The following is a 20,662-nucleotide window of genomic DNA, read 5'->3' as shown; positions in this document are numbered from 1 at the left end:
TTATGTAAAGTCATTGCAGAAATGTGTTTTTATTGTAAAACTAAAATGTGAAGTAGAGCCAATTTATTGGAGCTGACATCACAGTAGGACATGACAGTAGAACCACGTTACACTGTCACTCATCGAAATCACGTTAAATCTACAAGGGATATATATAGCCCCAATATGACATAGATGTTTCACATAGGGTGGTGTTCTATGTCATATTGGGTGATTTGGGTGGCCTGCTCACAGCTGTCTCGCTGAGTCCACTTCTAGTTGAGAGTTGATTTGACTTAAGTTAATGCCAGTGCTTTGCGTTGCCTGTTCTTTGCTTTCTTTGCTCTGGGTGCTGGCAGAAGAGTAATGCCTGATGAGCCTGCAGAAGGCTTTCCTGAAGGTCGGTGTTCTTGCTGTGAAGAAGATGAATATCTGAAAACCCTGGAGAGTGAGCAGGAAGAAATTGGTTAGACCCACTCTTATTTTATTATTGCTGTCGTTCAGGGGTTCCCAAACTTTTCAGACCATACCACTATGCTAACCTGACACTGCTGCCAGAAGGGGGCGGTATGTACCAAACCAAATTTCCCAGGGACCACTTCCCTTTTTCTACCATGAAATAAAATTAGCTGATTTTAACCATGAAATAGCATGCAATGATAATGTGTACAATAAGCACACTACTGGAAAAGGAAAAGGAACAAGCAAACAACTGTAATCGAAGGAATACAATGTATTGTTGTTGATGTAAACCAAATAAAAATTAAGTAAAAAAAAAAGAAAGGCTAACACACACACACACGCACGCACGCACGCACACACACACACACACACACACACCCACGCACACACACACACACACACACACACACACACACACACACACACACACACACACCCTCCCCCCCACACACACACACACACATACACACAAGAGGCCTGCCAACATTAGGCTGTGAAAAAGATGACAATAGAAAACTCACCGGTAGCGAGGACACTCAAAATGGATTAAAAACTCACTGGGTGGGGAAAGCAAAGAGTTCAGGGAATAGAGAAAAATCCAGCACTCCAAATGTCCTTTCACAGGTGCCTGACTCAGCACAACGCTGAGGAAGGCCTGAGGAAGGCCTGAGGAAGGCCTGAGGAAGGCCTTTGGCTGAAACGTTTGTTGCTGCTGCCCGGTTTGAGGAACTATTAAAACCTGTGAAAGGACATTTGGAGTGCTGGCTTTTTCTCTATTCTGTGAAAAAGAGGACCCCTTTGAAAATGTTTGTTTTTCTGACCTCGCCAAAATTTCGCTTAACTTGTTGCCACCTTCCTAGCATGACATGGTTGGCACCAAGTGATACCTTAGGTCTTCATACCAGAAACTTCACTCTGGCTTTAAAACTGAGCCCGCTACAGCCATAGATTTTTCTTTTAAGAATTGTGATACTTCCAGAATATCGCAAGGCCATTTAGCATTTTATAAGTAATCAATAAAATCTTAAAATCAATTCTAAAACTAACCAGAAGCCAATGCGAGGTAAGTAACCTTGTACCACAAAGTGGCTGTGTTCTTGTAACCTACCTGTGTGGTGGTACAGAGGCAGAAGACAATGCTTAAGATGAGGTGGACCACTCCTTGCTCTTGGCTGGTACTGAGCACCATGTAGCCCAGTATCCAGGAAAGGCCCAGTAACACAGCCACTGAAAAACTATTGAGGAACTTCTTCCCCAAAGACGTCTGCTTTGTACTGCACAACAGAAAGAGTATAGGTGATTGGACGTTATTCTCTGGAGTCAAACATTGCAGATAAATACATGTAAAGGTTGATACTGTATGATGGCTATTAACAATAATACTGAATGAAAAATACTAAAACCATGACTACATGACTACTAGCGACAGTTACTTACTGTGGCCTTCCTTTTTAATATTTATGTTCCCTCTAGCTTATATCATCAGAAGACAGCATTGATTATATCTATGCTGATGACACTCAAGTATATTTACTTGTAACCAAATTTGTGACACATTAATATAACTAGTGCAGTGCCCCTTCCCTTCCTACATCACCCATCCTCCCCCTGCAGCGCTTCCCCCCAATTGGACGAATTGCATGAAAGTGGAAAATGCACTTTCTCCAGTCCCCAGCAGTGCACACAGCATGTTTGAAGTCGATCAGACAAACGTTTCTCGAGACACATGAAAGCCATGTTCTGATTGGTCGAATTGCACAAAATTTGTCACTGCACATTTTGGGGTCCCCAGCAGCACCCCACCAGTTTGAAGTCGATCGGACGAACGGTACTCGAAATAAATCATTGTTTGTGTTGCCAGTAGGTGGCGATATGAGCACGTTTACGAATTGCTGTTGTGGAGCAAAACTGGTTGTTAGCGCTGTCAATAATAATCATCATCATCATCATCATCATCATAATCAGACAGGTGAAACTCAGCAGCGAACTTGCTTGAGTGACATCACTGATGACATCATCACTGATGCGGTGACATAATCAGTGGGAAGCAGAGAAGGGATGCTGATGAAGTCACAATGGCTCTGTGAGTGTGAAGGCCTAAAAACAAAATACCGCTACACGCTCTGTGAGCGGAGAGTTGTGAAGGCAGGGGTGTTTAGTAGGGCGTGAGGTAGTTTAGGTGTGTGTGTGTGTGTGTGTGTGTGTGTGTGGTTGTGCGAGTGTGTGTTAGGGGTTTAGATTGTAAGTTGATTGTCTGATCCATACTGGGAGCAGAATGTGGTGGTAATGCTCCGATGAGCTGGATGCTCTCGCCGTAAGACGATGGGAAGAAGAGGAGCAAGAAGAAGAAGAGACCTAAGAGGACCAGAAGGGCAGGATGGGGGGAGACAGTGGGTGGATGAATCCAGAGGGAGGCGGTGAGGTAATGTGGCGGTTGCCAGCTGCCATAAAACACCAAAAAGAAGAAGACCCTCTGTGAGCAGATTTTCTTCTCCTTTTTGGCACCAGATTCATTCCAGACCCCTGAAAAGTGTTTTGGCAAATTTTGGAGGCGATTGGAGCAACGGCTAGGAAGATAAATGTGCTCAAACGAACGGATGGACAGACAGACATTTCGCAATTAATATAGTAAGTGCCTGTAGGCTATGCGATTAATTTGTCTGATACAGCACATTTTTTTAAATCTTTTGTGTAACTTCTGACTATAAACACTTGATTTGCTGTCTAAGATTGTGTGCATAACCTTGTGTCTAACTGGACTGTATTATCTTTTCCAGTTTAATAGGCTTAGGTCTAAATACAGTCAGTCTTCAGCTCATTGGAACACACGCATGCATAATGTTGGGTTGGCCAAGGGAAAAACAGTGGCCCTCCTTGTGTAGCAGTATAGCAGTATCTCTGCAAACTACGGCACATACCTTTGGCACGCAAAGGCTTCACCAATGGCACACTAGTGCAGAGTAGAAATAAGTGCGCAAGAGTGTGTAAGATCAGTCAATTTAAAAATGGTTGCAGGAGTACAAAAGTTGCAGTTAAACTTTAAGCTCCAACATTACCTGTTTAGGTTGGGATTTGTTCTGCATGTCTTTATTGCAAAGAAACACAAGAGTACAGCATTGTAGATGAGGACCAGGCCAACTGGAAGGACGAACCCCCAAAACATTGGTTTCCTAAAGTCAAACCGCCCGTCGCTGTCCAGAGCTGCAAGCCAGCAACTTGAGGGTACAGAAATAAAATTGTGATAATACTGTACAATTAGTAAGAGTTCTATGATTCTGAGTGAGCGACACCAACATTTACAGCTGATGTTTTAAATCCTGAAACATTTTTCTCATATCAAACTCCACTGTAGCTGCTGGAAATATATGGACATCACGTGATCTTTAAAATCACAAAGTGAAAAGGAAAAACATACCAACATCTATAATAAAGGCAAATATTTGCACTTTTAGCACTTTTAAGGCCCTTTTTGGCAATGCTTGATGTGCCCAAAGGTAAGAAGCTATTTGTTAGAACCAGGGCCGTATCCAGGGTTTCGAAATTGGGGAGGTCCAGACATGGCAAGGGGAGGCGCATTCGGCGGCGCCCGAAAAAAAGTTTGAGGTTCCCCCCCCCCCCTTTTTTAGCCATATTTAGAGTAATATATCATTTTATTTTTATTTATTTTTACCTTTTCTAGCCATATTTAGAGGAATATCTCATTTTTAATTAACATTAGGATACTGTTGTGATGTAATTATTCAGTATTTTCTCCTTTTCTCACTCATTCAGAGCAAAGAGGGAAATATATAGCATGATGATAATGCTCTATATCTCCCTATTTGCTCTGAATACACCAGTTAACATGACACAGACTTAACATGATAGAAATATTATCAGCAAACTTAATGACTAGACTAATTATTCTGATCTGAATGGCATATATCAAGAAACATTGACTCCTCTCTTTGCTGTATAGTGGGAGGTGCATTTTTGAGTAGGCTATTAAAATAGCATGTCAAGTTCACATTTCTTTATTGCCAGATTAAACAATTCTTATTGGTTGTTGGTTGGTTCAACACAACATGTGCGTGCATGCGCGCTTCTTCTTCTTCTCTAGCCTACAAGCATGTAACTTCCTTGATTGTTATTGTTGATAATTCTATTTAAATAGGCTACATTTTCATTTCCCGAAACATTCTTAAACAAGAAAGGAACATAGTGCACTGCAAAATATTTTTAATTACATTTGTAAAAAAACAAAAAACAAAAAACAATTTTTATTTATTTATTTTTTTCTCTCTGAAATTATTAGGGAGGTCCGGAGCTCCCTGTCCTCATAGCTAGATACGGGCCTGGTTAGAACAGAAGAGACGAGTGCAGAGAGGCAATAAAATACTGTCATTGACCCACAATTCCTCTTGTCTGTATCCCAAAGGCATGTCGACCCTGTAGGTAGCTCCTAGTGTGATCGCCACGATAAGGGCTGGTACTCCTAAAATAACACAGCAAGGAAATCAAACAAGTTACATGTGGCTTGAATTAAATATATATATGGAAAAAAAAAAATCTTATATTCTCTAAATAAAATAAGCAACTTGAAGTTGGAGCATGTTTCACACACATGAACACCAAAGTGTGTGAAGCTTCAACAAGCTACTTTTTAAATAAACAACCTATAAAGTATCAGTTTGTTTTCATGCGTGTTACATTGTACTACTGTATGCTCTGTATTCTGTCAAGGGAAGCAATAAACCAAGAAACAGCCCCATGAGTCTTGCTCACCTTGTCAACCATTCCAAATACTGCGACCCAACAAACCCACTCTTTATTAAATGAAATACCCTTAAATTTGAAGATTTAGTTGAGCTCAGAACCTCCATTATACTTTACAAGGCACATAATAACCGTCTTCCCAACTGCATTCAGAAATTGTTTTCACCCCGAGTCAGCCGGTACGAACTAAGGGGAACCTGCATGTTCAAACAAATGAGAGTAAGAACAAACTTTAAAAGTAGATGCATCTCTGTCAAAGGTGTACAACTATGGAATAGTCTCTGCGATGAGTTAAAATTGTACAATTCTATATGTAAATTCAAAAAAATGTTTAAACTAAGAGTACTTAAAGGGATAGTTCGGTTTGTTTGAAGTGGGGTCCTATCAGCTAGTCAGATACACTAACTTAATTAGGTACAGTGTTCTTGAAGCGGGGCGCAGCGTCGAACGAGATCCGGCACCCAGAGCAGCATCACCAGCTTTTTCTCTCTAAGTCCTGGGGGTCAACAACTAAACAAAAAAACGTAATTTACCCACCTAAAACAACGCCCACCTAAACAAATCGATATCCGTGTACATGCATGCTCTATTTTGACAATTTTCAGCGCTTTACTTTTCCGCAAAACAGCAGTTTCATTCGGCACTGCTTTTTCTCCCAACCGTACAACTACCGTATTCCTCCGCTAAAAGCCAGCACACAGCCGCAGCACTGGATTACTCCGCAGTTATTTGGGGGTAGGCTATTTTATTTCTCTCGGTTTGAAGACACAACAAATAGAATACACGGACGAAAATAATAGTGATTTTGATAGCGAGGATGATATGCCATTCACCTTGGTGACAAGAGGATATAATTATGAACCAGAGAGAATACAGAAGAGGAACTTTTGCAGAGAGTGAAGTGAACAGGCAGAGAGATGCGCCTCCTGTCTAAATGCCTGGGTGCCCTGGCTGCAGACCTTTTTCACCATTCCCAGGATAAATTGTGGAAAACATCCCAGACCAGAGAGGCCAGGTGACTTGTTGTCTCTAAAGTAAGTCAGTGTTTTATCTCTCTTCTAAGCCTTCCTGTTTTGTAAACCGCGGCTCTGTGCTCTGTGCTGGCTTTTAGCGGAGGAATACAGTAGTTGTACGGTTGGGAGAAAAAGCAGTGCCGAATGAAACTGCTGTTTTGCGGAAAAGTAAAGCGCTGAAAATGGTCAAAATAGAGCGTGCTAACACGGATGTCGATTTGTTTAGGTGGGCGTTATTTTAGGTGTTTTAGGTGGCTAAATTACATTTTAGTTGTTGACCCCCCATACTTACAGAGAAAAGGCTGGTTTGGCTGCTGCGCTGAGTGCGCGGTCTCGTTCCACAATGCGCACTCACTCCTGAACACTGTACCTAATTAAGTCAGTGTATCTCACTAGCTGATAGGACCCCACTTCAAACAAACCAAACTATCCCTTTAACAAATACAAAACCCTAGTACAATCAAGTACTTAAAAGCTATCATTAGGGCTTCTAAGCTCTATTGAAAACTTTCCTTCTCGCTGTCAACTGATTCTTGCAACTATCTTATTTTTTGTTTTTGATTTTTGATGTAATGAAATGTAAAAAAGGGTAGGCATTCATAAGCTGCGGCTTCAGCCTACACCTTTTCGGTCTCCTATATGTAAACGCACATTATTACTGTAATGCATTTATGTGAAATTGACAAACTGACCGAAATAAATTATTTACTTACTTACTTACTTACTAAATTATTTACTTACTTACCTTCACAGTATTCACTTTTCAATGCAGCTTTTATATACAGTATAACAGTTACTTGAAACAAGGGGAATTGCCAACATTCTTGTTTCAGTTTCAGTTTATTTGTACACTAGTTGATATGACAAAACAATAAAATGTAATTAATTGTGCTGAAGAAGAAAGAGTTATAGTTTATAGTTATAGTTTTTATGCCTCCGCCGGCGATAGCCAGGCCAGAGGCATTATGGTTTCGGGATGTCAAAACCATAAAAGTTGTCCGAAACCATAAAAGTCTGATGTTCGTTATCGCGATATCTCAGGAACACCTTGATGGAATTTCTTCAAATTTGCCTCAAACTTCCACTTCTACTCAAGGATGAACTGATTAGATTTTGGTGGTCAAAGGTCAAAGTTCAAGGTCACTGTGACCTCACGACCTCTAATTTTATGCTCATTAACGCGATATATCTCAAGGTCACTTCAAGGTCACTGTGACCTCACAAATATGCATTTTCTTGCTCGTTAACGCGATATCTCAGGAATGCCTTGATGGAATTTTGGTTCATTTGGCTGAAAAGTCCACTTGGACTCGAGGATGAACTGATTACATTTTGGTGGTCAAAGGTCAAGGTCACCTCACAAACGCCATTTTCAAGCTCGGTAATGCCATATCTCAGTAACGCCTTGACGGAATTTCTGCACAAGTCTGGACAGACGGATGTCGTTCTAGTTTGAAAACGGAATAATGATCTGCCATTGTGGCTCCTGAGGTTGAGGAATAAACTACCAGTACTTGATTGTATCTCTACAACAATCAGTTTTTTATGCATTAATGCATCTCTGTTGAGAATGCAAAAATTAAAAGCATTCATTTCACACAGAAACACATTATTATCAAAAGAAAAACACACAAATTGATTGTTTTCTGCGGTACCACTGTGCGCTTAAACTTCAATCCTTTCAAATATTTGAATGTTGAATCTCTTACCCCATCCAATCGTAATGCTGAGGGGGGTGAAGGCAGGTGGAAGACTCCGGCGTATTTTGTGGATGAGAAGCATCAACTGCGTGCCGAACACAGCGTTCCACACAAAGGTCGCCAGCAGGAAGAAGTGGAGAAGAGCCGTCACTGCCGTGCAGGGTCCCTCATCTGGCTCAACATGGACGTCTGAATCAGGGATGGTGGTCTGGGTGTTGGTGGCTTCCACCTGGGTGCTGCTGGCTTCATTTGGGTTGTTGACTCCAGAGAGGAAGATGATGCTGAAGGCCAGCAGACTGATGCAGATACTCACCAGCACAATAGTGGAGTTCTGGTTTCGAGCTTTTCCTTGAAAACTAAAGAAGATTAAAAGCAATCCTTAAAGGCTATTTCTGTTTACTTTGAACCTGGCTCTTATTTAGCTATCATTTAGCATCATAAAGATTGTCTTTATGTCTTGAACATTTTGTAACTTGCTTTACTGTAGTGAGCTTTAAGTAGCTCCATTTTGTCAGGAACGCTGCTGTCTACTACACACCCAAAATGTCCAAAATGGGAAAAAAGGTGTCACGGTGGTACATTCTCACGACAGATAGCCTATAACTTCAATAAATACCATCATTCCATAGGAATTCAGAAAACACAATTTAAACACACAGAATGACACGTGTCAGAGGGAGGGAAGGAGACTGGTGAAGGTATGAAGGGCGAACACACACTCTCCACGGCATGGAGACGTCATTACGCACACGTTTTATCTGTTGTTTACATCAAGATTATGCCGCTCAGATATGGCTCATAGATAGACCAGCATAATATTATGTTTTATAATAAACATTGAAAATAATCACAGTCACACAGTTATTCTACCCTTTATCTAGAGCAAGGCATTACAATAAAATATAACTTTTGTGTTATAAATTGGATATTTAAAACATTCATTTTTGGCTATGGCCACTAGGGGGTTCTGTGCACCCCCTGAACCAACCATAGGAACCAACGCAAACTTCACCCATGGGGGTATGTCTCGCCATGCTGTCAGTGTCTATAGTGCCCAGGTGGGCTATCGCTTGAAAAGGGCCTTTGTGTGTGGAGTTTGCATGCTCTCCCCATGCTCGCCTCAACATGAACCTTCCCACTAAAAACATGCAGAGTTTGGCATAACACTGGTTGGTTCATACAATCACACAGGAACCATGTCGTAAGATGATTTCTGCCTTCAGATCTGCTCTGGTTTCTACACTTGTTTGAGAAATGAGGGCCATTTTGTGCAGATCCAGCGTTGTGCAACACCAGGCAGGCAGTGACACAATCTAATCACATTTGTGCATGTGGAGGAAAAGAAGGTGTGTCCTGTCTTACCTTTCCGTAATGCGGTGAATGATTGTTATTGTCAAGCCAATGATAGAGAAAGATAGTCCAATGATGGAGATATAGCTCAGGGCTTCTGCATATTTGTAATTCTCCCTGAATATCTGTTGGAGAAACAAACCCAGAGGACAGAATCAAACAGTGATTTCTCTACACATTAATGTTTCTTTTGTATTTGTCAAAATCCTATTTTTCATCACAAGCTAAATTCAGGTCAGGCAGGCAGACAGTCAGTCAGTCAGTCAGTCAGTCAGGTAATGCTTAGTCCACATCTTCTGCTGTCCTGCAAACCTTAATGGTAACGGCTTCCGATAAGGAAGCGATCGGGGAGATGGAGGGCTGGAGATGAGAGGGTCACTAATACGGCAGGACGGAGAGGATCTCCTCCACCAGAAGAACGGAGGAGGAGAGGAGAGAAGAATGATTGTGGTCATGGATGAGTGGAGGAAGAAGGAGAAAAAGTCCCAGGTTCCAGATTCCAAAGAGTCACCATTTGAAAGGTGTTTGAGAAGAGAGGCCGAGAGGCGAAATGTTTGAGGAAGGGATGAAGACTGGAATCTCGTTGAGGTGGGACTTTACTTTGGGGGGTGCAGTGAACCTCCATTTCCCTGACCGCTTCCTTATTGGGAGCGGTGCTTGTAAGATGTGCAGGGCAGACATGTCCGCACCTCGACACTGCACCTTCGACAACTTGCCGACATTTTTAATAGTTCAAATTTGGCTGGGTGGTTAATAACACGTTTCTGTGGAGTGACAAACTCAGAACACATTTATTTTTGTTTCAGACAGACTTCACCTTTTTTTCCCCGTTACCAGCATTCCAGTATTAAAACAAAATCATATTTCTCAGTTTATGGTTGTCCTATCTGTAACGTTTTTTTTTTAAAGAAAAAAGAAAACAAAAACAAAAACATTTTAACCTCATTTTGAAAGACATTGCCACAATAGAGCCACAGCACTTTACCATGAGTGCAGCGAAGTTAGTGGTGTGGTTACAGAAACATCGTGGAACTCCGCCCACTGCGTTGCCCTTGGTGCAGCCATGAGTGCTCCAGTCACCCAGGCTGTAGTCCCAGAACACACAGGCGTAGTCATACAGCTTTGCATTGGTGATGATCTAAAACATCAACAACAACAATAAATAAATGTTGTCGAGTTCTGCAACATAAAAGGAACAAAGCAAACTTGTTAACAAGCATCACCTTGAATGTGCGGGGGAAAAAAATGTTTTGAGATTCATGTGGCAGCAAACGTGCAAGATGGTAAATGGTAAATGGCCTGCATTTATATAGCGCTTTTATCCAAAGCGCTTTACAATCAGTAGATAGTCTACATTCACCCATTCATACACCGATGGCGGCAGGCTGCCACGCAGGGTGCCTACACACCATCGGGAGCAAGGAAGGTTAAGTGTCTTGCCCAAGGACACAGCGACAGCAGCTGGGAGGGAGCGGGGATCGAACCGCCAACCCTTGCGTCATTGGCCGACCCGCTCTACCTCCTGAGCTAAAGCCGCCCCAAGAGCAAGTCAAGGATACCATGGCTCAGACATTTGAGATGAAACTCACTGATACAACTTTCAATGAAAACTTCATGGTACTAGTAAACTCCACGCTGTCTTTGCCACTATCAAATTGTTTGCCTCCATAAGATCCCACCATCCCTCTTCAAATTTGTGTAACGCTAATAACGTACAGTACAGGTATTTCACATTTATGAATTTGAAAACACTACTGTGATGGTATCTGCCCATACATCACGCTAAACCTGACGGCAAGTTATATGAACGAGCAGTGTACAGACCAGGTCAAGGCCGTAAACGTTGGTAAGGCTCAGATGATGTACAAATGTAAAATGATGTAAAATATACAAATTGTCATGATGTAAATGTGCTGACAGCTTAGTTATCTTACTGTGGGTGTGAACAGCATTTCCACATGTTGTGGCACCACAGCACGGTCGTGACCTTTGACACTGGCCGACAGGACCCTGATGGAGGTGGACTTCTGTCTCCTGTAGAGCCGGGACCTGAAGAAACCATCGTTCTGGTAGAGAACAAAACCCACGGAGATGTTTGATGGCTTTCGCTGTCCAGCCACAGCATCTTCAGATGCAAGAAATCAGACAGAGAGAAAGAAATGTAAATGATTATTAGTACAGTAGTATTTGTAGTAGTAAGTAATAGTAGTGATAGTTGATGTTGTAGCTGTAGTGGTGGTGGTTGTCATAATATTGCAAGCAGATTCCTGAGCTGCATTTGGTGTCATTCTTGAATGATGAAAAAAAAAAAAAAAAAAAAAAAAAACCCTAAACTAAAACTCGTACCACTGTTCCTTCAGGATTTGTAGTTGTCATAGACTGTGCTCCATAGTTGATTGCTCTATTGCTGACAAAAAGTGTGTTATTGTAAGTCGCTTTGGATAAAAGCGTCTGCCAAATGACGTAATGTAAATGTAATGTAAATGTTTGAAGGTTTTCAAAACAAAACAATTACCAAATGGTGGACACCATTATTTGTATATATATATATGTGGAAGTTATGATAGAGCCGAAATTGTTCATGATCAGATACAGTACACATGTGTAGAAAGTTTCACAACACTTTGACTGAAGGTTCGTTCACACTGACCTATTAAAGTTTTTCGCTGGCATCGAGTTTACATACAAAGTCAATGCAAACGAGCGATTGAGCGTATATTCGCCCGGGAGAAAAATCGATGGGCGTCTGAGCGACAGAGACAGAGCGAAAATTTGCTCGTCGCCCGAGATGAAATATCCCAACTCGAGCGAAATTTCACTGCCAACAGTCGCTTACTGCTTAACGCTGATTGGCTGCCGTAACCCCGGAGTATTTATTCATTCTTGCATCAGGGGATTAAACGCAAACAACACCACTGTGGGTGTTGTTTGCGTTTTCATCCTGTCTAACGTTAGAGCTGTGTGCTGCTGGTTTCTGTCTAACGTTAGAGCTGTGTGCTGCTTGTTTCTGTCTAACGTTAGAGCTCTGTGCTGCTGGTTTCTGTCTAACATTAGAGCTGTGTGCTGCTGGTTTCTGTCTAACATTAGAGCTCTGTGCTGCTGGTTTCTGTCTAACGTTAGAGCTGTGTGCTGCTTGTTTCTGTCTAACGTTAGAGCTGTGTGCTGCTGGTTTCTGTCTAACGTTAGAGCTGTGTGCTGCTGGTTTCTGTCTAACGTTAGAGCTGTGTGCTGCTTGTTTCTGTCTAACGTTAGAGCTGTGTGCTGCTTGTTTCTGTTTAACGTTAGAGCTGTGCTGCTTGTTTCTTGACAGTGAAGATCTCTCTCGTTTCTCAAGCTTTGAAGATATCAAAAACATCTTTAAACCTACCAAACTTGGGCTGTTGAAAGATGTAATTTCTTCGAATGGGCTTGAGTTGCATGAGGTCACCTCATTGCTACATGATGCACGTGGTCCTGAACTGAATTTGCCCTTGTTAAAGTCTGAAGTGTATTTTTTGCAGTGGGAGGATGGTTTGTGCAATGTGGATGAGAAAGTTGTGACTTTTTCGACTTGAAAATAGAGGGAAAACTCACCGGGGGGGAATCGTATGTATACCAGGACGTCGGCTACGGACCCAGTTTCCACCACAATTTCTGAAGTATTGGTGTTGAGCTGAATTCGGTCTGCCACAAAACTGCAAGTAGATCCTAAACATTGGGAATCAGAATTAGTATTATTATTACCATAACCTTTATTTATATTACATTACTAGGGGTGACCCCGAATAGTCGATGATTCAACACTTTATTCTAAGGAGCCTGATTCGACGGCCAATCTCACAGTCGAATCGTGTGGTTATGAAACCAGGATTATTCCATTCTGGCTATATGGGGGCTGGATGTTAGATTTTCCATAGAAGTCCTTGGTTTCTCCAAATAAATCATGATATATAGCCTATTTTGGAAGGTATTTATAAATATCTGTCTATTAATACCGTAAAACATAAATCAGCCGGGTAGTCTGACAATTTCAAGCACACACAGGATAGTTAAATGGCTTTTAAGGATAGTTTGTTAGGGTAAGTTAGTTAAGTACTTACAAGTGCCTGGGCGGCGAGTAGGTGGCGATATTTGACAATTTAGCAGGACCCCAGTCAAACTTTATTTAACGTTAGTTTTGTTGGGAAAGCTGAGCTTTGGATGAACTTTTGCTCCACCTGCAGCAGGGGGGAAAGGCTGACTGGAGGAGAGGAGACTCCTAGTAAATTAAAATGCTATTCACCTAAGTTTTTCTATATATATTCTGTGTGCACTGAAGTCACAATGTTATATTAGGAGCATGGATTGAATTATATAATTGAAATGCAGTATGTTGACAAATGAAGGATTTTTCAGTACCATGATGAAACATGGAAAGTTGAAAAAGCATAATGTACTGACTGAGGATTGTGAAGATGTGACAATCGATGACTAACTGAGTTTAATGCTGCTTTTAAAGTGTGGCAGGCACGTGCACACATAGACATGAAAGGGGGCTTGAGCCCCTGCCTTTTTTTCAGTCTGTAAAAAGTGCCCTTTTTTTTTTTTTTTTTTTTTTTAATTATAATACATTTTTCATTTTCATTCCAACAACACATGAACAAAACAAACAGCTCAGACACATGAAAAAATAAACTAAAAAGTGCCCTTTCCTGACCATGAATGCATTTCTAATGATGCTTTGTATGGAAATTGCCCTTTCCATGCCATCACTGAAGGCAGCATTCAAAGAGAAATGCCTTTTCCGAGCTCTCTTGGCCTTGAATGCACCATTTGTAATGCACCATTTGTAAAAATATATTTTTTTTTGACGGTGCTACGTGGATCAATGCCCCCCGCGTCTCCTATGGAGATATTGGAAGTATTGAATGTGTATAATCTATTTTACCGACCAGCTAGGTGGCGACGGTCCTCTCCCGACAGAGATAAAGTCAACCAAAAGCAGCCGCCTCCCGCGGCTGCTTCCTCCAAGGAAGGAAATCAAGGAAATGGCTTGGCGATTTTACAGTCAGAAACGAACAAGCCTCATTCTCATACTGTAGGCGGGGACGCTTTCGCGCTGCTGCAGTGGGGGGTTCCAGAAATGGACTGGGTGAGCAGCATAAAGCCTAGAGTCGCACGGGGCTTCATCGGGGCTCTCAAACCCAAGAGACGAGTGAGACCTATCCACACTCGCTGCCAGGGAGGCAGGCTGCTCAAACTCGCTGCCAGGGAGCGACGCTGCTCAAACTCCCAGCAGCAGAGCACTCACTTGTGACAAACGCAGGCTGAAAGCCACTAGACACGCCCACGGAGGGAGGAGTTGAAGGAGAGGGCGTTCGGAACTATATTGTTTGGATGTCTGATCTCTCACTGATGCCAAAAATAAATGGTTAAAGTGACTGTTCTGGCTGTTTGATTGAATTTCACAAAACTGCGATTATCTCAGCTTCCTGTCTGAGACGCTAAAACCATGCTGTACTCAACGGCTAATATCTACATAACTACTAACTCTACAAACTAACTCTTTTAGACAGAGAAAGCACACATTCTATTAGTACTTTTGTGAACTTTGTGTTGACAAACTCCAAGCAGAACAGAATCCTCGGCTCTTGTAAAATGAGCCAGAATCCTCAAAAAAACGGCTTGGCAAAAGCTACCTACAGCAAAAAAAAACGGCTGGCAGTCAATGTGTTAAAGATGGGCTAGGGTGAGGAGTAGTGTGATATCATGGGCTGATTAGAATTGAACTGCGCACATCAGCGCACACACAAACATGATGGCTGAATCATCATAGATGGGCAGGGATGATATCATGCAGATAGACAGTGTTGCCTCCAATTAGAGGTTAGGTCACCGTGACCCAGCAAAACATAGTCACGCCCTCGATAAGACCAAAGGAGCGGACCTCACAGCTCTTTGCTCTCCTGCCCAGGCAGGGAGCCAGACGGGAGAACCGTCACTTAGATGGAATTGTCTCGGCTCCACCAGGGAATGTGAAGACGCAGACAGGCTCTCATTTATCTATCGCAGGGATAATAGCCTAAGTTGGGGAGAAAAAGACTCGTTATCAAACGAGGTGAAACTGAATGGTAGGGTGAATTACAAAATAGACAGCAATCACAGGGAAATAGCAAATAGATAGGTGTTGGAGAAAAATATAAGTTCCATTGCCATTTCCTAATCAATAAGCTATATTTGCATACACATAATTATTCTTCCCTTTGCTCTGACCCATGACATTTCACACATATAGAATAGCAGAGAACTTCTCCTCTTTGCTGAAACCTTGGGCAGTGCATCGTGTCCAATAACAACTGATAACAGTTTCCCTGTCAGACTCAAGTGGACGCACACACATTTCCATGAGATCATCCCATTCCACTCCCCTCCTCTCTGCTCCCTCCTTTACAGTATAAAGCGTATGTCAAATTGTGACATCGCCGCTGAATATTTGACTCTGTACATCGATCAGACATGTGTACATTGAGATTCATGCCCTCTGTCAATATGCATATTGCAGAGAATGTATGGTATTAAATATACTTTTATGGTAAATCTTCCTGGACTCATTGGTTTCAATTTATTTGGTATTAGATAAGCTGTGATATACATTTACATATACATTTAGCGGATGTATAGAATTCTATTCTCTATCAATAGGGAAAACAATGAAATGTCATCTAAGCCAAGAGTGATGCTGAAATAGGGAATGTATAATGAACACCATGTTGAAAAATAAGGTAATGTATATTGGACAATGATGTCATGTGTGTTGGACAAAATGTACTGGACAATGATTTGTATGCTTAATAAGGAAAAGTGTAAACTTATATAAAACCTATAAAACCCCAGGATTTTTATTTATTTATTTTTCTTCTTCAAAACATTTTTGAGAAGGGTCCACAAATCCTATAAGGTAGGGTTAAGAGGCATGATTTTGGGTTCAGCTAATAGCCTCCTCCATGCATGTAGAAAGGACAGAATGATCTCGGGCTTCAGCTCGTTTGCAAAATATGTACTGGGTGATTCTACTATCTAGGTTAATCAATTCTTTCACCCTGGAGGGAAAAAGTGTCATCAGGCCACCTGTATCAGTAGACTGCCCACCCGATGCTCGGGGAGGAGGGGATAGAGGTCCTAGATTAAGACTTGGAGGTATACAAAGGATTAACATGTTGTTACTAATCGGGGAACTTACATGCATGCCTTTGCTCTGGGTATTTCTAGTCGTATGGGATAGCCTCTATTAGGTAGAGATCCGCTGGTTATCACGATTTCTCACCTCCGTGATTTATGAGTGCTCCGATGACGCTATTCTAACTCTCAGGGGAGGGGTCATAGGTCAGAGGTCGCTCGCGAATCATCACAGTTTTCATTGTGAATTAGGAAATGGCCGGGGGGCCACTCTGCACCCTATCGCGGGCCGCATCTGGCCCCCGGGCTGCAAGTTGATTATTACTGCATTACATCATTTGGCTGACGCTTTTGTCCAAAGCACTTACAATAGTACATTTTGTCAACAGTACAGTACCGTAAATTCCGGACTATAAGCCGCACCGGTGTATAAGCCGCACCTGCAAAGTTGACTATTTTTTTCTTATATAAGCCGCACCGGACTATAAGCCGCGGGTGTTTTAATGGTATTTTTTTTTTTTTTTTTTTTTTTTTTTATTATTGTGTTTTAATGTTTAATTACCATATGTAAGGGTTCATGCACAGAGGGCACTGTTTGAGGAAGCTCCCATTTATTAACATTTCAACAAAACAACATAACACAACACCACCTGTGTTGTTTTTTACAGTGCACACAGTGTCATACAGTGTCATACAGTGTCATACAGTGTGGTGAAAAGAGGGCAAGAGAGGAAATTAAAACTTATTATAGTTATATAGGATTTATAGTTAGAAAGAGTGAAGATTTTTTTTTTTTTTTTTTTTTTTTTTTTGGAAAAAATCCATAGATAAGCCGCACCGTTATATAAGCCGCAGGGGCCAAAAAAGGCCAAAAAACGGGAAAAAAGGTGCGGCTTATAGTCCGGAATTTACGGTAGTTAAACTAACTGCATCACAGGCTTCTTCACCTAAGACTTTCACAAGGAATAAGTAGCATTTGTTGATTTTGAAGTGTAAGAAGATAGGTTAGTTCGGGAAACGTTACTTCAAGAAGGGTCCAGGTGTAAGGGGCGTAGTGGAGGGTCAATGCAAGAAAACACGGTTTACCCACCTCTTTGAAATGAGGCAAAGACTTTACTCACCTACAGCATTTTGAGATCAACTGTATCAATCAATGAGGGGAAACAAGGTGGGTAAACTACTCACCTTGGATAGTTTCCCCTCATGTATTTACCACTACTCCCCTGGGTGTAACACCTAACCCCACATATTTATAAACAGGGAAATTGATGGAGCATGCACATTCTTTTCCATTTTGAGAGACTTAAGTGTGATGTGATTGGCTGCTATAGGACAGTTAGCTCACCTTTGAACGAAGTGAACTGGACTCCCTGTGTGTTTTCAGCAGGGATTTGGGCTGACTGGATGACCAGGTTGGGCTGGACTACCTGAGACTGAGACGTGTTCAGATCCACACTTTGCTTCACAGAGAGCTGCTCCAGCGTCACTGTGAGGCTGGGCGCGGGAATAGTGGACACATGCATAAGACACATAATACAGGCGCACACAGACATGGCGTGGTCTTTATCACAAAATTACAACATGTAATGTTTGAATTATTGCCTACTAAATGTCTGCACAGGCCTGAAATTTAAAGTGGTGTTGAACTTTGGCCTAACTTATATAGTGACAAGTCATGGGCGGAGCGCCAATCACCTGCCATTCAGATTGACGCTGCTCTGAGCAGCTTTTAGCATAAGGTGAGAACCCTCGTTATCACTCGTAAAACCTGGGTTGTTGCACAACCCTAACGTTTTATCTAGTGGGCAAGCCCACCCCCTTTCCTCTGATGACGCAGAAGTGAATTGAAAAGCTGTAGTTCCTCGAATGGCCACTAGGAATCGGGGGCAGTAGGCATTCCCCCCATGTTAAAATGCCTGACTTTGTAAAAGGATTAAACATCTTTCCAGTGAGGGGCAAAACATGGTTTTGGTCTATATAGCTAATTTCACCTTTTCTTAACATCTTTAGGGGGGTCATTCTTTATATAACTCGCCCGTTTGGAGTAAAATAGATGATAGAAAAGGGGGTGATTGACAGATCGCCTGTCCAGTGACAGCAGGCGGCGCTGCGGCTCTGGGAAACTCTCATCTCACATGAGGTACGGAAGGACTCAACTCATTCCCTCCCACTCTGCTGATGAAAAATCAAGATGGTGACGGCCAACGTTTGAACTCCGCCAGGGAGAAGAAATTTTATGGGATAACTGCATCCATATTATTTATCTCTATGGTTTTATCACGGATAAAGATTTGCAAACCAAGATACTACCAAAGTTCAACATCATTTTAAACCCTAGCCTAGCTCAACTCGTACCTGTGATTTTCAAGCACAGGCGGTACACTGGAATCCAGCAACTGGCTGACTGTAGCTATTGCTGCCACCCTAACTCTCTGTAACACAACCATTAGCATAGGAGGATAGATCAGAACAGATAGAAAGAACTGTAGTCTCATAAAAATACAATAAAAACAGTTGAAGAGTTCATTTCCAAACCAATATCAGCTTAAAAAACTATTACTTGATCAAGTCGGCATCTCTGAAATTGAGAATTCAGGCTGTAAAAGTGTTATTTAGGAAGCTTGGTCTTGTAACACAAGTCAAATCCAAATTGCGTATGCAGGCAAAGTGAAATAAATCTGTTTCCCCAGCAGATGGTGTTACATGATATGTTGCAATAGCGCCACCATCGGGTCGACATTGCATGGGGGTCTGGCCTTACCTTAGTAGTGGGGGGCCATAGGAACCCACCTGCCGAATGTGGTTCCTCTGGGGCTCATGGTTTCTGAGGTACACATACTTTTAGTGGAGAAAAATAATCCTAACAAATACAATAGGGTTCCATCACCATGGTATCCTGGGAACCTGACAAATCTGCAAGCTCAATCTTTATTTGCTCTGGCAGATGGATTTGCATTTGCGAATTGGTCTGGCGATGTCAGGCTAGCAGTAGGAGTTTTCAGGCTAGGAGTTAGCCGCTCTTGAACCCCTAATAATGTGCAGGTGTCTGCCCCTTGTTTGATGCAGTGGTGGAAGAGGTGTTTCATACCTGTGTGGCGTTAGGAGACAGGAGGAGTGTGTTGGCGATCTCGACTGCAGCGATGACGTCTTCTGCCATCAGTTTATCAGGTCTGGAGGTCAGGATTTGAGTGCTGGCCGCTAACATCTCTAAATCAGCTGGGCTGGTAAGCTGAGAGATGAACGATATTTGTTTTATTTAGAGATGTGCAAAAATTACCCTTCTTAACAAGTGATGTATTCTCATATTGAATCTTAAAATCACGTTTTCCTTAAAACCTAAAAAAGATATTTGCTTTTGCCAGTAGGTGGCCAGTAACAGTACAGTTAAGCAAGATGGTATTTGAGGTTTTAAGAGAAGAGAGCCTGTCTTCTCACAGCTTGTTGTATGTTCCTGAGCGTCAGGTCACACTGGAGAACTTGTAGCTCATCGAAACTCTGTAATCCTCTCTGGTTTGAACATCTTGCTGAGGCCCTCGGTGTGCCAGCTAGACAGGAAGGTGACGTGTTGGACACAAAGACATGCCAATTAATCATCAATATGGGTAAAAGAACCTGATATTCTAAACAAATCATCATTTCAGCAGAGAAGATCTGAAAAGTAAAACTATTTATGGATAGATAGATTATAGGTAGATTAACAGGTGAATGAATGGATAAGTGGATAGACAGATAGATAGACAGATAGACAGACAGATAGATAGATAGATAGATAGATAGATAGATAGATAGATAGATAGATAGATAGATAGATAGATAGATAGATAGATAGATAAGTGGAAGGAATCTCTTGCGCTACAGCCCCTCCACAAAGGGAGGTCGGTGCTCTCAGAGGAGGACAGAATACTAGAAACAAACAAAACTTAATAAGGTGCAAAGACTAAAGTTTTGATGCGAGCAGCGTCTTCTTCAGAGTCAGAGGGTTAGACTCTAACTCTAGAGGGTCTGACTCGAAGAAGCCGCTGCTCGCGTCGAAACGTTAGTTTTTGCACCTTATTAAATTTTGTTTGCCAGTGATTTTGTGTGCTCCAGTCACTTCAACTGTTTCTAGATAGATAAGTGGGTAGGTGGGTAGGTAGGTAAATAGATGGTAGATCTTCTGTATATACAGTAGATGGATAGTAGCTCTCTACAGTGTCATGGTTGAGATAAACTTGCCACTATTTGTTCCTTTAGGACAAACTTCCTCAGCATATCCAAACAAGCCGATAG

At 41.9% G+C, this 20,662-nt stretch overlaps 1 protein-coding gene across 1 annotated transcript; it reads right to left on the bottom strand.

The window, feature by feature from the left end:
- Nucleotides 1–228: 228 nt before the first annotated feature.
- LOC310793479 (adhesion G-protein coupled receptor G7-like) lies at nucleotides 229–19,898 on the bottom strand (the record flags this gene model as incomplete). Its single annotated transcript, XM_083655283.1, has 13 exons — nucleotides 19,829–19,898; nucleotides 19,482–19,622; nucleotides 18,749–18,825; nucleotides 17,739–17,887; nucleotides 12,833–12,946; nucleotides 11,194–11,384; nucleotides 10,245–10,397; nucleotides 9,272–9,384; nucleotides 7,919–8,265; nucleotides 4,834–4,915; nucleotides 3,498–3,656; nucleotides 1,550–1,715; nucleotides 229–420 (listed from the first exon to the last, which is right to left on the bottom strand). Exons 2-13 carry the CDS (start codon nucleotides 19,596–19,598, stop codon nucleotides 229–231), a joined length of 1,860 nt encoding a protein of 619 aa, XP_083511409.1. The 5' UTR covers nucleotides 19,599–19,622; nucleotides 19,829–19,898.
- Nucleotides 19,899–20,662: the final 764 nt, after the last annotated feature.

The sequence above is a fragment of the Poromitra crassiceps genome, assembly GCF_964638095.1.
Source record: "Poromitra crassiceps genome assembly, chromosome: 19".
NCBI classification, from domain to species: domain Eukaryota; kingdom Metazoa; phylum Chordata; class Actinopteri; order Beryciformes; family Melamphaidae; genus Poromitra; species Poromitra crassiceps.
The sequence above is the reverse complement of the archived record's forward strand: the minus strand, read 5'-3'. Positions and strand labels throughout refer to the sequence as shown.